General features: G+C 62.5%; 1 protein-coding gene across 1 annotated transcript; it reads right to left on the reverse strand.

Moving 5' to 3' along the window:
• Nucleotides 1–5542: 5542 nt before the first annotated feature.
• On the reverse strand, nucleotides 5543–14830 carry EEF1A2 (eukaryotic translation elongation factor 1 alpha 2). Its single transcript, XM_023626927.2, has 8 exons — nucleotides 14561–14830; nucleotides 12975–13196; nucleotides 11161–11340; nucleotides 10404–10700; nucleotides 9134–9284; nucleotides 7480–7736; nucleotides 6582–6816; nucleotides 5543–5936 (listed from the first exon to the last, which is right to left on the reverse strand). Exons 2-8 carry the CDS (start codon nucleotides 13116–13118, stop codon nucleotides 5809–5811), a joined length of 1392 nt encoding a protein of 463 aa, XP_023482695.1. The 5' UTR covers nucleotides 13119–13196; nucleotides 14561–14830; the 3' UTR covers nucleotides 5543–5808.
• Nucleotides 14831–15942: the final 1112 nt, after the last annotated feature.

Here is a 15942-nt window from a genome sequence, read left to right on the forward strand (position 1 = left end):
ACAAAGTAACCCTAGGTCTTCATGTTGCTATTTTCCAACTTTTGACAGAATGCTACTTTTACACCATCACAGAACCGTGGGACCTTCGCTGTGTTTCACAGCTTACCAGCTTAATTCACATGGGGAACTTTGGACAATTTGCTGGGCCTCTCTGTGCCTCAGTTTCTCAGCGTGTACAGTGGGGTTGAGATAGTGATAAGCACATAGCAGGCTTGTTATGACAGTGCAGTGGGTTGAGCTTTGTTAAGCATTTAGCACAATGCTCAGCATGAATAAGCATTGTATAAGCGTGAAAGTAAAAATAAGTGACTCGATTCCAGGGCTGGAACTGAGTGCACTGCATTTCCAACATGCACTGCCTTCCTTGACACTCAAGATGAAGCCGCTGGGTGTCAGGAGACACACGGAGTAAAGAAAGGGAACAGAGAAGGCACCAAGGCACCTAATGTCTCAGGAGCCCTCCCCCCCACCCCCCGGCAGAGGCGGCTGCAGCCCTCCGAGAGAGCTGGGCACAGGGAAGAGCCATTTAACCAGACCCCAACCCCAAAGGGACATCCATCCAGGCCCTGCCCTCTCAGGGCGAGCGGTTCGCTCAGAGGCTGGGGGATGCAAGGGGAAGTTCTACACTCCTCCATGGGACTGGGGGCATGGCCCCTCTTCCCTGCCCTCTTCCCTCTCTCAGTGTGTCCTCGACTCCCCATTCACTTCAGCACTGCCTCCACTTTCCAGGCAGCTGGGCCCTGGAACCCAGAACCCCAAGCCAGCTCCATGGGCCCAAGTTGAAACAGTGCTGGCAGTGGACAAGAAGGCTGTCAGAGGCCTGGGGCCACTTTGTCAAGCGTCTTCAGGGCAATGGCCCAAAGAACGTGACACTCCCTACCCCACTGACCACTCCTGGCCCGCCCACTCTGCCCTGGATGCCCTCCCATCTCCTCCCAGTTTGGGCGCCTCCCCACCCCTGCCTCAGGGCCCCACTCAGCCTACAGTCCAGGCCTAGCCCCTGGGGTGATGAGGCTGATAGGACCTCCATGCTGGCAGCGGCCCGGGCTGGGCTCCCAGCCCACGAATCCACGTCTGAGCTTTTCTCGCCGCCTGCAGCCTTGATGGGCATCACAGCTTCCCCCAGCCCTTATCCACCTCCTCCCCAGCCAACCCCACAGTGCGACACCAGGAGCAGCAAGCGGAGCCAGGAAGGGAGCCAGCGCCCCACAGCTCCTCCAGACCCCATTGGCCATTCCTCCCTGACACACCCCAGCGGAGTCAGGAGCAGCCTGGAGCTCCTATCCCTGGCAGTCCAGCCACCCTGGCTGGCTTCTCCCTGCATGGCTGCAGGACAGAGAAAGCTGCCCAGCTTGCCGGGGTCCAGCCACCCTCGGACACCCCCCAGGAGCTCAGCCCTGACTCCAGGCAGCCAGCAGCACAGGTGGAGCCAAGATACATGCTCACATGCACACATGCACACACACATGTGCACATGTGCGCATACACATGCTTTCCGTCTTGAGCATGCACAAACACACACATCACAATGCACGTGCATATACACATGCATACCCATGCCAACATACACACGTGCGTGTGCACATGCACAAACACACGCCTGCAGGCACTGACACACATACACACACATGCACACACTCACTGCCCCAGCTCCCAAGGGCTCCAGGACACCCACCAAGTCTCCCCCACACTCCACACAGCAACACACAGATACGCACCGTTCCACACCCAGGGCACACTCACACAGATATGCACAGCCTACGTTGGGTACAAACTCCAGGGGCACGCACATAATCCAGCACACCCACAGCCTCACTCAGAGACACACTAGGGAGCCCGGGAGGAGACACACCCAGTCACCCACAAGGATGGTCACTCCCCAGAGAGAAACCCTGGGGTCCTATCGCTGGGGTCTGAAGCCACTATTCAGACACAGGACTGTCATGGCCAGGGCCACCTCGGACCCTGGGACAGGGTGGGAAGGTGCCTCCTGCCTCGAGGGGAGTGTGCCGGGAGCCGCGGGGAGACAAGGCAGGAGTCAGATCAGATTCGGCCAGCTCAGCAGGACCTGGCAGCCTCAAGGACTCATGAATTTTTTAGAGGCACCCAAAGTGCAGATTGAAGCTGCCAGTCAAGTCCTGGCAGATCCTGCTCTAAATTATTCACCAGCCCAGCAGAGGGCTGAAGCCCCCGCCCCAGGCCCTGGCTTCAGGGGCTGCCTCGCGGAGACCGGAGCAGCACCAGCCCTGAGATGGCGGGCAGGGCACCTCGCTGGGCTTCCATCCTCCCGGTGTGAGCGCTAGTCTGTGTGCCCCACCTGGGCCTTGGCCCTGAGGCTATAGCCCCCACCCCAGGGGCACTGTCCCGGCTGTGATGCCTGCCCTCACCTGCCCACAGCCCTGTCCAGCTGCCCACAGGGCTCCTCAAGCTGATGCCCCCGCTAGGCCTGGCGGACTCTGCCTGCTCCCCCGCTCCCCTGCCTGCCTGCGGTGGGAAGGGGCCCCCAGCTCCCTCCAGGCCTCGAGCTTGCATGTCATCTCACCCTGCCACCCGGGCAGCTCTGGGAGCTGGACCACACAGCTCATCTAACCTTTCCCTGCCGCCGGGGCAGGTGCTGCTGTGCAGCCACACTACCTGCTCCGTCCTGGCACGTAGCGAGTGGAGCTGGGCCTCAAACCTGCACCCTTGCCACAGCACTGCAGCCAAAATCAGCAGTTCTCAAAGTGTAATCCAGGCACCCCCCAGTCCTAAGAACCTTCCAGAAGACCTCGAGGTCAAAACTGCTTTCACAATAATGCCAAGGCACTGTCCTTTCCACTTCTGCTCTCTTAACTTTTCTCTCTCTTTTTTTTTTTTTTTTGGTGAGGAAGATGGTCACTGAGCTAATATCTGTGCTCTTCTCTATTCTCTGTCCATCTTCCTCTATTTTTTGTATGTGGGACACCGCCACAGCATGGTGTATAGTTCTGCACCCGGGATCCAAACCCACAACCTTGGGCTGCCGAAGTGGAGTACAGGAACTTAACCACTGTGCCACCGGCTGGCCTCCCTACTCCTGTTCTCTCTGCGGCGGAGTTCTCCAGAGGCCACGTGACATGTGGCTGCTCCACAAGCTACCGTATTCTTGTGTTTTTAATATTTCTGTTTCCATTTCCAGTGCGCTGACTGTCCAGAATGCAGCCTTGGAATGCCGCGGGAGGGCTGAGAACGAGAACGACAGCTCAGCGCACACCCGCAGGGCTCCCGCTTCCCGCCTGGCGCTCCCCTGCCACCGGGCACATGTCGCCCCTTTGTGTCTCAGGCTCCAGGTGTGGCCAGCGTCTTCCATCCCCCAGAAGCCCTTCCCGCTGAGTGCGGGTGGCTCCAGGAACAGCCCAGGGACCCCAGGCCCCGCCCACCCCCAGCTGGCAGGGTGCTGGCTGCAGGGGCGCCCACCCTCAGGTCAGCCGGAAAATCTTGGGAGGTGCCTGTGTGTGCTGCCCCCACGTGGACACCGGGAGCTACTGCACATCCCCACCAGGCAGAGGTGCCTCTCCCTGCCGCGTGGACACCCCTCTGAGCCAGATGCCAGGGGTGCAGTGAGGCCAGGAGCCCCACCAGGCACCAGGCCCAGGAACTTGGAGTGTGAGGCCCCCTCGGGGACCACGGAGGTGGCTTCCTTCAACCCCAGCCAGGGGCTGGTTTCCACTCTTACCGTCTCTGGCTGACAACTTTCTTCAGTTTGACCCCAATTCTAACTGGGCCAGGTGTGCACAGACAACCTCCTGGGGCAGACAGGCTCTGCAAGGTCACACCAGTTCCCTCCTGCCAGCAGCTGTGGCCCAGGCGAGGCCCAGGACAGGCCAGGGGCTCAGAGAGTGGGGGGAAGCCCTAGGCTCCCTTGGGTGGGTCCGCCCGAGCCTACACAGGCAAGTATGAATCTCAGATAAACAACAAATACTTTCTCAGTGTAACTATTGAGTGGGACATCAGAAGTGCCCACTGGTCATCTGAAATCCACATTTGACCGGGCATCCTGGGTCGGCGTTTGCTACCTCAGGCCACTCTCCTTGAAGGCCCCTGTGGGTCAGCCCAGACCCTTCCCGGATGGGTCTGCAGGCTGCCAGAACCGCCCTCTGGGAAGTGGATCCCAGACAGCACTATGTCTAGCTATGGGGGTCTTCCTTCCTGTCCTACTCTCCCTTCACATGGCTGCATGGGGCCCATCCCCACTCTGGGACCAGCTGCCCTTCCATGAGCACCTCTGACCCGTGGGCACCCATCTCTCAGGCTGGTAGCACTGCCCCTTAGGTGGCTGCATCATTTCCACCCTCACCCAGTGTCGTGGGCTGGACATCCCCCAAGGACGTCAGGCCCCAAGGCCTGGGACCTGTGATGTGACCTGGGTGGCAAGAAAGGGTTTGGCAGAGGTGACTAAATTAAGGATCTGGAGATGAGGAGACGATCCCGGATTATGCAGACGGGCCCTCAGCACCATCACGTGTGTGCTTGTAAGAGGGAGGCCGGGGGGGACTCGATACTAAGAGAAGGCCATGTGACCACGGTGGCAGAGCTGCAAGCCAGGGAACTCCGTGCCACCAGGACAGATCCTCCCCTAGAGCCTACGGAGGGAGCGGGGCCCTGCCCACGCCTTGATTTGGTCCCAGTGATACTGATTTGGGGCTGTGAGAGTGCATTTCTGTTGTTTTAAGCTGTCAGCTTGAGGCCCTTTGTCACAGCAGCTTGGAGACTGGGACACCATGGGATCTGTGGTGGGCCTGCTGCTCGCCCAGGGGAGCCCCCACAGCCCAGCCCCGCTGGAGGCAGGCATGTCTGCACTGGGAGCGTGGTCGAGGAATCTGCTCACCTCCACCCCAAGCTCTGTCTGCAGCACCAACACCAGGCAGGGCTGGGGCTGCTCTCCTGGAACAGGGGTGGCTGGGCAGGGAGTGTCCCCGTCCTTGCTGACCAAGGTCAGGGCCTGTTCCGGCATTTCTGGAGATGGAGCTCCCGGGTGTGCTGAGGGCCTGGGACTTAGGGGTGCTGCCTCCAGCCACAAGCGATCGGCTGGGGAGGAGAGTAAGACCGGAGTCCAGGGCCTGGGAGCCCAGGGACCGGGGCGAGGAACAGTGGGTGAGACAGGCATTTGTGGGGGAGGAGCCCTCAGCTCTCATCTGGTTCTCAGAGAGACCCCCCAAAACATTCAGCCCCCCTTGTGCGGATGTGAAGTGACCGATTCTTTGTCCCAGATGCCCCCATGAGGGCCGTTCCAAAGACCCCTCAAGGCAAACCAGACTTCGCATCCGGCCTCCTGAGCTGGGCCACAGCAGGGGGGCCCAGCACCTGCTGTGCACTGGCCCCAACGCCTACCCTGGCAGCACGGAGGACACCTGGTCAGGTCACCCGCAGGGGTGACGGATGCTGGGCAGGGCACCCGAGCAGGAAGGAGCTTGAGGAGAGCGCAGGGCCTAGGGGCCCGTTGCGGGGCCGGGGAGAGGGTCCTAATGAGAGTCCCCTCGCAGTGCGACAGCCCCCACCCCCCAGCAGCAGGCGCACACGGCTCTGGGGTCGCTCAGTTTATTGGTAAAACAGGCACTGAGCACGTGGAAGGCTGAACGCGGAAGCCGGGGCGGTGGGGGCGCTTTTCCTCTTAAAGAACTTCCACTGGACCTTGATGGCGAGCATCCAGTCGCTGACGGAGAGCCTCTGGCAAGCGGAGGTGCAGACATGCGCCTGGCGGGGGGGCGGGGCGCCGGGGCGGGGCCGGGGGCGGGGCCGGGGGCGGGGCGCGGCGCCGCCGGGGAGGGTCGCGCCGCGGGCGCCCGCGCTTCACTTGCCCGCTTTCTGCGCCTTCTGCGCAGACTTGGTGACCTTGCCGGCGCCGCCGCTCTTCTTCTCCACGTTCTTGATGACGCCCACGGCCACCGTCTGCCGCATGTCGCGCACGGCGAAGCGGCCTGAGGGGAGGCGGAGTGAGGCGCGGGCGGGGGCTCCCAGGCCCGCCCCCGGTCCCGCCGCCGGGCGGCGGATGCGGCGCGCAGGCGCACTCGGGCTCGCAGCATCCTCCCCAGCCTTGGGCCCGCTAGCCATGTTTCTGGGTGGGGCGGTGGGGCCACAGCTTGAGGATTGAGAGACACTAGGAATGACTGGCACATAGGCCTAGCCCAAGGCGTTGTTGTGAGAAGTGAATGGCACGCGAAATGCCCTTAGAGCAGGCCTGGTAGAGTAGCCCTTTAGCTGTTATCAGACGGCTGGCACCCCTGCATAAGGCAGCTCCCTGATAGAGGTCTGTGGGTTATCCCGTGGGTATCTGTGGGCAGGCCAGCTGGGGTCGGGCCGTCAGTCCTAATTCTGCCACTAGACTAGCTGTGGACCTTGGGCGAGTCACTTAGGGGCCTTCATCTGCAGAGGGGGACACCAGGGCCACTTGTGCTCCATGAGACAGAGGCCAGGGGTCTCCTGCTAAGCTCCAAGTGCAGCAAAGGACCACACGCTCTCCCATCCCCACCACCCCCACCACCCCCACCCCCCGGCAGTGTCCTCTGCCTGCAGCCTGGATGGCAGCCACCCGGGGGCTGCCCCTCCCTCAGCCGCCCACTCACCGAGAGGCGGGTACTGGGAGAAGCTCTCCACACACATGGGCTTCCCTGGGACCATCTCCACGATGGCCGCATCGCCAGACTTCAGCGATTTGGGGTTGTCCTCCAGCTTCTTGCCGGAGCGCCGGTCAATCTTCTCCTTCAGCTCTGCGAACTTGCAGGCGATGTGGGCTGTGTGGCAGTCAATGACCGGGGAGTAGCCGGCGCTGATCTGCCCGGGGTGGTTCAGAATGATGACCTGCGGGCAGAGTTGCATGATGCTGTCAGGCATGCCCTGGGTGGGCACCAGAGCTGGGGGAGGCTCCGGCCACAGGGCTCACCTGCCGGGTCCCGGGGTGCTGACCATGGAGGAAGGTCAGGCTATGGGGAACCACCCCCTCCAGACATGGACCCCCAGGTCCTCATGAGGCACTTGGCAACCACGAGAGATAAACAGCTAACAAGTGCATTGTCTGAAAGGGCCAGCGGGCAGAGCTCACCTGCCAACCCTGAACAGAGCTGAGGCAGGTGGGTGACAACACCGGACCTCGACTGTCACCTTTCAGGTTATCTTATTAAAGCCAATTGTTAAAGTGCTGTCACGTGAAGAGGTGATCAGAGAGGGTGCCGTGAACTTGTAGAGAAGGAAAGTTTACAGAGATGGCTCCGGCAATAAACTAATAAAAGCCTTTTCAGGACCCACGTGGGCCCTCGATGAGGCTGGAGCGACAGGGCCTGGGGCCATCCCAGCATCTGCTCTTCCTGCCCCCCAGGCCCCACTGGCCTCATCTGTAAAGCAGGGGTCTGAGTTCCCCCCAGCACCAGACTGCGGGGTGTCAAGTGCTCAGCTGGGGCTGGGCAGCCACTTGGCTGAGGACAGCCGACAGCCCCGTTACCACCCTGGCAGGAGTTGACTGCCCACCTGGGAGGTGAACTGGGCAGCCTCCTGGGGCGGGTCGGACTTGCTGTCCCCGCACACATTGCCCCGGCGGATGTCCTTGACAGACACGTTCTTCACATTGAAGCCAACGTTGTCACCAGGCAGGGCCTCACTCAGCGCCTCGTGGTGCATCTCCACTGACTTCACCTCCGTAGTGATGTTCACGGGTGCAAAGGTCACCACCATGCCCGGCCGAAGGATGCCCGTCTCCACTCGGCCCACAGGCACGGTGCCAATGCCTGGACCAAGAGGAAGGAGGCTATGAGGCGCAGACGGGGGCCGGGGGTACCCCGGTAGTCTCTGGCAGGCAGGGGGCATGGGGGCGTAGAAGTGGTGAGGGGAAGGGACGAGCCCAGGCAGGGCACACTAAGCGGTTCAGACAGAAGTGGAGCTCCCCAGACCCCGTCAGGAAAAGAAGGAACTGAACAACAGAGAGTTCCCAGGAATACAAGGAACACGGGGGGCAGAGGGAGGGGAGATGGGAAGGAGAGGGCCATCTGGACCTGGACCCCATCCCTGCCCCAGCTGGTGGCTGTCCCCGGAGGAGGCACTGTGGGGACCCCTCCCCTCTCTGAGGCCCCTCCTTGTGAGGCAGCAGCATCAGTGGGTCAAGGACCAGCCTGCCAGGGACTGCCCAGCCTATCTTTGATGCTGCAGGTCTTGGGGGCTATCCCCGAAGGGCCACTGGCACCCAGCACTTCTCATGGATCTGCTTACATGTGTGGCAATGGGCTGCTCAATGGGCGTCGGGTCCCCCCCAGGGTGTGGGGGGAGTGGCTCCATCCCCATCTCCCCGGCTGTGATGGAGGCTCGTGTGACATTATGGTATGATGGAGACTGATGGTGACAGCTGTTCTCTATGCTGGGTGAACATGACATCCCCTGCCCTGCACACAGGCCCCCAACATCTCTGGCCACAGCCCCCTCATGGGTCTCACACTTGCTTATGGTTTCTATATCATCTCATGACAGCATTTCTCATCTCTGGAGTGCATCATGTCTCCCATAAGACTGGGATCTCTGGGGGACCACGGGATATGTGAGTCATCCCTGTGCCATCATCCTGTGCCACCAGCTCCTGGCATAGGGCTGAACACTTACTTGAGGGAAGACCCTAGCAAATGCTGGATAGATGGATGGATGTGTAAGGGTGGATGGGTGGATAGATGGATGAATGGATGGGCAGATAGACGATGGATGGATGGTAGATGGATGATGGATAGGTAGATGATAGATGATGAATAAATGGATGGGTGGGGGTAGATGGATGTGTGGATGGAGAGATAGACGGATGGGTGGACAGATGGGGGTGGATGGATGGATAGATGGGTCGTTGGGAGAATAGATGGGTAAATGAATGGATGGATGGATGGATGGATAGATGAACAGATAAACAGATGGATGGATGGATGGATTAATGGTGGATGGATGGATTAATGGTGGATGGATGGGTGGGTAGATGGATGGGGGATGGGCAGATAGCTGGATGGTCCCCCAGAAATAACCTGGCCTTGGGAGCTCCCTCTTCAGGACCCTGGTCTCAGGAGAGAGGTCTGAGGGGCAGAGGTGGCCAAGGTGGGCTGGGACAGGTGCCTACAGTGGAGCTGCGAGCGTAGACCACTGAACCCTCACTCACCACCAATCTTGTACACGTCCTGCAATGGCAGACGCAGGGGCTTGTCCGTGGGACGTGTGGGGGGCAGGATTGTGTCCAGGGCCTCCAGCAGGGACACACCGCTGGCATTCCCTTCCTTACGCTCCACTTTCCAGCCCTTGAACCACGGCATCTGGACAGGAGGAAGAAAGCACCAATCATAGAGACCACAGCGCCCACCCTACCCTGCCCAACAGCCCCACGGCCTCCCCAGGACTCTCCAGGAATCCTGGTGAAGGCATCTGACCTGAGGAGGGTCTGGGGGGCAGGGGAGCACAGACCCACCCCCTCCACTGCCTAATGTCTGACTGTTCACACTAAGTCGCTTCATGCCCATTGAAAAGCTGAAGTGCCCCCTCCCCCCCCCAGTCCACACTCCCAACATCACAGAGACCCTGGGGAAGGAAGGCAGGCACAAAGAAGCAGAGCCCCGCCGCAGCCCAGACTGCTCGGGCCAGGGGCTCGGGCTGGGGCTCAGACGGAGGGTGATCCTGATGCTTCGGAACCAACATCCCGTGTAGAGTCCAGCCCAGCCCTCCTCCCCGCAGCCCCAGGCCCCGAGCCTCAGATCCCTGGGCAGGACAAGCATCAGAGCAGGAGGGGACAGAGTCCAGCCGATGGCCCGGCCAGAGGCACACAGAGTCCAGTCTTGGCCCCAGAAGACCACTGTGCCGGCCACAGACGAGGAGAAGGGAAGGGGCTAGCAGCACTGTGCCCAGGTCCACTCCCAGGGACCGTGTCCTCTGGACAGCCCAGATCAACAGGGGTCCAAAAATTCAGGCTCCACTCATCACCCCCTGCCGAGTCAGAGTCCCTGGGACGCAGGCCACCAGAGCCACAAGCTTCCCAATGGAGCAGCGAGAACCAGCCCTTGGCCCTTCCCAGAGCCCCACCCGCTCAGGGCCCCCGGGAGGCTCCTGCAGGAGACAAAAACTAACCGCAGCAGAGCCCCCAGAGTTGGGTCACGTGGGCCTGGGCCCCAGGGACCACTGCCCCTGCACCGTCCACCTGTGGTGAGTGTCCCTGCCAGAAAAGGGGCCTCAGAGGCCGTGCCGGCCTCGTGGGGAGGCCAAGCTGAGGGGCGGCCCCGAGGAGGCTGGGGCTCCTCGCCAGGCTAGTACCCATGCTCATATAGGTCAAAGGAGCCCAGCAGGGCCGAGGGGAGCCCGCCTTGACCCTGCCTGACCAGAGATCCAGTGCCTGGGGCCCAGGGAGGGGTCCACCTGCCATGCCCGCCCGTCGCAGCACTCACATTGGGTGAGGGCTCCAGCATGTTGTCACCGTGCCAGCCTGAGATGGGCACGAAGGGCACGGTGGCGGGGTTGTAGCCGATCTTCTTGATGTAGGCGCTGACCTCCTTGACAATCTCGTCGTAGCGCTTCTCACTGTAGGCAGGCTCCGTGGAGTCCATCTTGTTGACCCCCACGATGAGCTGCTTCACGCCCAGCGTGTAGGCCAGCAGCGCGTGCTCCCGCGTCTGCCCGTTCTTGGAGATGCCCGCCTCGAACTCGCCCACTCCCGCCGCCACAATCAGCACCGCACAGTCCGCCTGCCCGGGACGTGTGGCACAGTGAGCCCCAGACCCCGCCTCGCCCCCGCTCCAGGCAGCAGACAGGGGCCTGAGCAGTCACCCGGGGATGGGACCTGGAGGTCTGGACCTTAGAGGCTGCTGCGGGAGCTCATCCATCTGTCTGTGTCAATGCCTGGCAAAGTCTGATTGTCTGAGTCTGTCTGTCTTTATTTCTGCCCACACCTTGGTGCCCCATCCTGGCCTCTGTGTCTGTCTGTCTGCGAAGGTGGCCCTGACAGTGTTGGCTGTCCTTACAGGCACCCCCACCTGGCTGAGATGCCAGGCACTTAGTCAGTAATTTGGGGGCTCTGCTCCAGGTGGGGCAAATGGTGACAAAGGTGAGGACCTCCTGCCCTGGCGAGGAAGCAGAGGAGACCAGCTACCCTGCGATGGCTCCGGGTCCAGGGGCCCTGACTGGGTGCCCTGCGGGCCCACTCACCTGGGAGGTGCCGGTGATCATGTTCTTGATGAAGTCGCGGTGGCCAGGGGCGTCAATGATGGTGATATAGTACTTGGTGGTCTCGAACTTCCAGAGGGAGATGTCAATGGTGATGCCACGCTCCCGCTCCGCCTTCAGTTTGTCCAGCACCCAGGCATACTTGAAGGAGCCCTTTCCCATCTGGAGGGGTGGGGCACAGCTCAGGACAAGACCGGGACTCAGCCAGCCTGGCCAGCGGGTGCCCCTGGGCTGTGGGAGCCGCAGGTCACAGTAGAGAGGCCCAGGCGCAAGGCAGGAGAGGGCCCCAGGCCCCCTTGCTCCCAGCTGGGACCCTGTGACTCTGGGCCCATCTCTGGAATGAAGCAGCCGGACGCAAGGACCCCTGAGGGACATCCAGACCTCCACCCTGCCCTGCCCAGCCCTGCCATCCTGTCTCCCCAGGTCCAGCCTCTCACCGCCTAAGTGGGTGCCACTGCGCATCCACCAGCAGGTGGCGCAAGGGCCTGGGAGCGGGTCTTACAACGAAGCGCCAGAAGCTTTAAACCCCTCCCCTGGCTGATGGCTCCCCTTTATCTGAAGCCGGGGCGCCCCCATCCCTGCTTCAGCCACTGGGGTTCAGGCTGTCAGAACAAAAAAACCCTCTGTGATTTTATTTTTAAGGGAAAAAGAAAGAGGATGAGGTTGCAAGGAAGGGCCTGGCCTTCCAGCTCTTTCTACAGCCGCCAAGGCTGCCAAGCAGCTCTCAGCCCCTCCCCCCTACCTCGCCCCACCTGAGCCGGAGCAGCTGCTCTCTGCAAACACCTGTGCCCAGCGCCCCGCGAGACCCCCTACCTGGGGCCAGGGCTGCCATTATGGCTGCCCAGCAGGGCAAAGCTCCCCACCAGGGCCGTGCACAGATGGGGCTCTGCCCTCCAGGAGGGGCCACCCAGACAGGACCCAGACAGGACCCAGCTAGACCCAAAACAGACACTGTGCAAACACCCTCAGCCCCCCTCCTCCCGCCCCACAGGGAGGGATGACGCAGCTTTGGGGCCCCGGCGCAGAGGAGGTAGCTCAGAGCACCCCACCTTCCCCCTTTCTCCCTGAGCAGGGTTCAGCCCAGGCCAGCAACGGGCTCCTCCCGGGCCCTGGCCACAGCCCCTCTGTCCTCAGGTGGAGGCAGAGGTCGCAGAGAGCAGACCCCCACTCCACAGCCACTTATCACCAAGGGTCTCAGTCAGGGGAGGTCAGCCCACCTGGCCCCTCTCATCCGCACCAGGCAACCAGGAACCCCCGAAGGGTACCACCCTGGACAAGCAGCCCTCTCCAGCCCGGCACGAGAAAGTACAGCTGAAGGCCCCGTGCCCATCAGTCCGCTATTAATAGCCGCCCTGAGTCCTGGCCCAGCCCTGGGACAAGTGAGGGCAGCGCCACCTCCAGCCCCAGACCTCAGTCCTAGGAACACAGGAACCCGACCCTGGGGGTGCAAAGACAGGCTGCAGGGCTCTCAAGTCCAATGTGGCAGAGTCCCCGAGCCTGCTGTGCACCTGTGCAGCAGAAATGCTGCCTCCAGGCCACTCTCCCACTCTGGGGCAAATCCAGCAGGCCATCCCACCGCCACCCACCAAGCACATCTGCAGAGAGAGGACGCTCCCCACCACACCACTCCCATCGGGACCCTCGGAGATACCTGTCCCTCAGGAAGGGGCCCCTAGGGCCCACGCCCCTCTTGCCCTGAGCCACATGCCCCAGAGCTGGATAAGTGCCAGCCCAGCCACCACATGGGAAACCGTCCTCACGGTGGAGGCAAAGGTGTGAGCCCCCCCAGGGCTCACCTCGGCTGCCTCCTTCTCAAACTTCTCAATGGTCCTCTTGTCGATGCCCCCACATTTGTAGATGAGGTGGCCTGTTGTGGTGGATTTGCCGGAGTCCACGTGGCCAATGACCACGATGTTGATGTGGGTCTTCTCCTTGCCCATTCTGCCCGGGCTGCGGGGAGGGGCTGGCACGGCCTGGGGTGCTCTGGCTCAGGACGAGGGGGATGCTGAGCAGTGATTCTGTGGGTCGGGGCAGGCGGACAGGTAACAGAGAGCCTCAGAGGGAAGCCCAGCAGAGACACTCCCTGCCGAGGTCGAGAGCACATGCCTGCCCGCAGACGCGGGCCCCATGGCTGGGGACAAGTCCCCACTCTTGGTGGGGAGGGAAGAGCCCCCCAGCCTGTGCCCGGCCCAGCCGAGACAGGTGGCAAGCCCAAACAGCCCAATCTGCCATAAACGTCTGGGAGTCATGCCCCCAGAGCCCCCTCCAGGGAAGGAGATTAACCCCCATCTGGAAAGACCGAGAAGCATGAGGCTGGGGGAGCCCCATGACCAGTCAGGAGCCTGGTGATGACTCACCCTGCCCAGCTCTCCATTGCTCTGTCCCCGATGCTCCCCGACCCGGAGTCCTGGGCCAGGACGCTGCACCCTACCCCACCCCCACCCACAGAGCTGCCATGGTGGAGAGACGGTCAGTGCTCCCCATTCCCCTCCTCAAGCAGCGAGGGCGCCATCTTCCTCTCATCCCTGCCTGGCAGGCTGGCACTGGGGAGACAGGCTGGGCCAGAGCTCCGACAGGGCAATGCAGTGCTGGGATCAGGGACCCAGAATAGCTCAGGTCCTCCCCAGATCTGGGCAGGGGGCAGACAGCAGGGCAGAGAGGTGGGGGGTCTCTGCTCTGTCCAGAGGAGAGAGAATCTGGCCCCAGCAGCCGAGCTCAGCAGGTCCCAGACAGGGATGCTCTCAGCCTGGTAGGGACAGGGGGGCACCCCTCCCCCTTCCCTCTGGTCAGGGCCCAGATTCACAGCCCCTGCCCCATCCTGGAGGTCCCTGGCGAAACCAAGGCAGCACAGGAGGGGACAGGTGGCTGGGGGAGGGAAAGTGGGCACCAGCGTCGCACCCTAGGGTGCGAACACCAGGTGGACACCGCTGGACCGACTCTGGGTGGGGGCGGGGTGGCGAGGGCCCCCCAGATCTCACCGACTCCCTGTCCCCAGCTCCGTCTCCCGGGCACCCCCAGTGGCTGCAACCCACCAGCCGCCAGTACTGACGACCCTGCCCCAACCCCGCAGAGCTCCGGGCGGTCCCAAGGTCACCGCTGCAGGGCGATCGCCGCCGCTCAGGAGACCGGCTCCGCTGCCGCCGCTGCCGTGTAAACAAGGGCCACCGCGGTGCCCCCACCCCACCCCTGCCGCCCGCAGGGACCGACCCCGGTGCCAGGTCCGGGCGCAAGGCGTGGGTGGCTGATCCCCGCGGCGAGCAGTGCAGCCTCCCTGGGCGCCGGGGCCGGGTGCCTCTCTGCCTCCAGGATCTGTCCCCGGGGAAGGAACCCTCTGCGGAAAGCTGGAGGCAGCGGCGGGGACCCAGAGGCCGAGCGTCCTTACCCAGAGCCGAGGTCTCAGCCAGAGGGACTGGTGGCGCCGGCGCCGCCGGTTTTATCTCTCCAGGAGGGGGTCCACCTATTGACGGAGCGAGCGCAATGCACTGCGCCCCTGCAGTACGGCATTGCGGTACCGGCGGGCGGGGCCGGGGGCGGGGATGCGAGGGAGGCAGGGAGACGGGGACGGCGACCAGCGGACGCGCGCGGGCGCGACGGGGACGCGAGAGGAGGATGCGGCGAGGGAGGGAGCTACAAAGGCGCGGAGACGAGACGCACCCGGAGGGAGCGCAGGCAGAGACAGAAAAACAGGCGGAGGCGGGCGGGGGGCGGGGGGCGGAGGGCTGGGGGCCTGGAGAAGGAGGCCGGAAGGAGGGAGGGGCAGAGATGGAGAAAGGCACCAGGAGAGAAACTCAGGAGAGACGGAGCACAGCTAAAGCAGAGACTGAGAGGCCAGGCCCAGGCACACTCGGAGAGAACAGGGGTGGAGAGAGGACGGAAAGACCCTCCAAACATAAAAGCAGGTCCCCGGGGACGGGGCCAGTCTGCAGGGCCGGGAAATGGGCAAGTGAGGCAGAGGGGGTGTGGGTCAGGCCCACACGGCCGTCCTAGCCGGCATCTCCCAGAGCTGGGCCTGGCCCTGCGTGTCGCTGGTGCCCTGTGAACAAACGCAGCTGTACTCTGTGGGTCTCCTTGATGTGGCTCAAGGGGTGCAGCCCTCCCGGTAGGACCCAGAATCTGCTTGCTTCAAGGCCCTGGCCCCCAGGTGCCTGCCACATGGGCTCACCCCAGCAGGCCCCCAAAACCAGGCTTCTCCTCACCTGGCCCATGGTGTGGCCAGAGAAGGGTGCCTCCAGGGTCCCCTCAGCTTGGCCAAATGGCCTGAGGCTCTGCCAGCAGATCCACCCAGATCATCCTCCCTCTGAGGCCCCTACAAAGGGCTGTTTTCCACCCTGAGCCCCTCTCGTGTGGGGAACAGCTGAAGTGTGTCCCCAGAATGCCCGGATACCGAGGGTGGCCCTAGGTACACTATGGGCACGGATTCCCAGGCAAGCAGAATTTGCCCCAGGTCAGCTCCCAGGCACAGTTCCAGTCTGTGGCCCTGGGGCCTCCCCTCATCCTGGGCCTGGTGGGGTCAGAGGGTGGAGCCACAGACAGCCCTGCTCTGCAGGAAGTGGGGGTCCCTGAGGGTCCCGGGCAGACCAGGGTAATGACTAAACTGGGTTTTAAGGAGGGGAATGGAGCAGCGGTGTGTTGTGTGAGGCCCTGGGACCTCTGACCTTGTCAGTTCACCCGTTATCACAATTCCCCATGGCCGTCTCCCCATCTGGCTTGGATCCCAAGGACATGTGGGTCTTATTCATCTTTGTGACCCAGGGTCCAGGAGAA

The sequence above is a fragment of the Equus caballus genome, chromosome 22 (assembly GCF_041296265.1).
Source record: "Equus caballus isolate H_3958 breed thoroughbred chromosome 22, TB-T2T, whole genome shotgun sequence".
NCBI lineage: Eukaryota > Metazoa > Chordata > Mammalia > Perissodactyla > Equidae > Equus > Equus caballus.

Excerpts from the sequence above, each read along its gene's own strand:
- EEF1A2 (XM_023626927.2), bottom strand. The coding sequence starts at position 13,118 with ATGGGCAAGGAGAAGACCCACATCAACATCGTGGTCATTGGCCACGTG. Across the intron at positions 11,341-12,974 it reads TTGAGAAGGAGGCAGCCGAG|ATGGGAAAGGGCTCCTTCAA; the intron begins GTGAGCCCTGGG and ends CCACCCCTCCAG. Across the intron at positions 7,737-9,133 it reads GGACGTGTACAAGATTGGTG|GCATTGGCACCGTGCCTGTG; the intron begins GTGAGTGAGGGT and ends CTCTTGGTCCAG.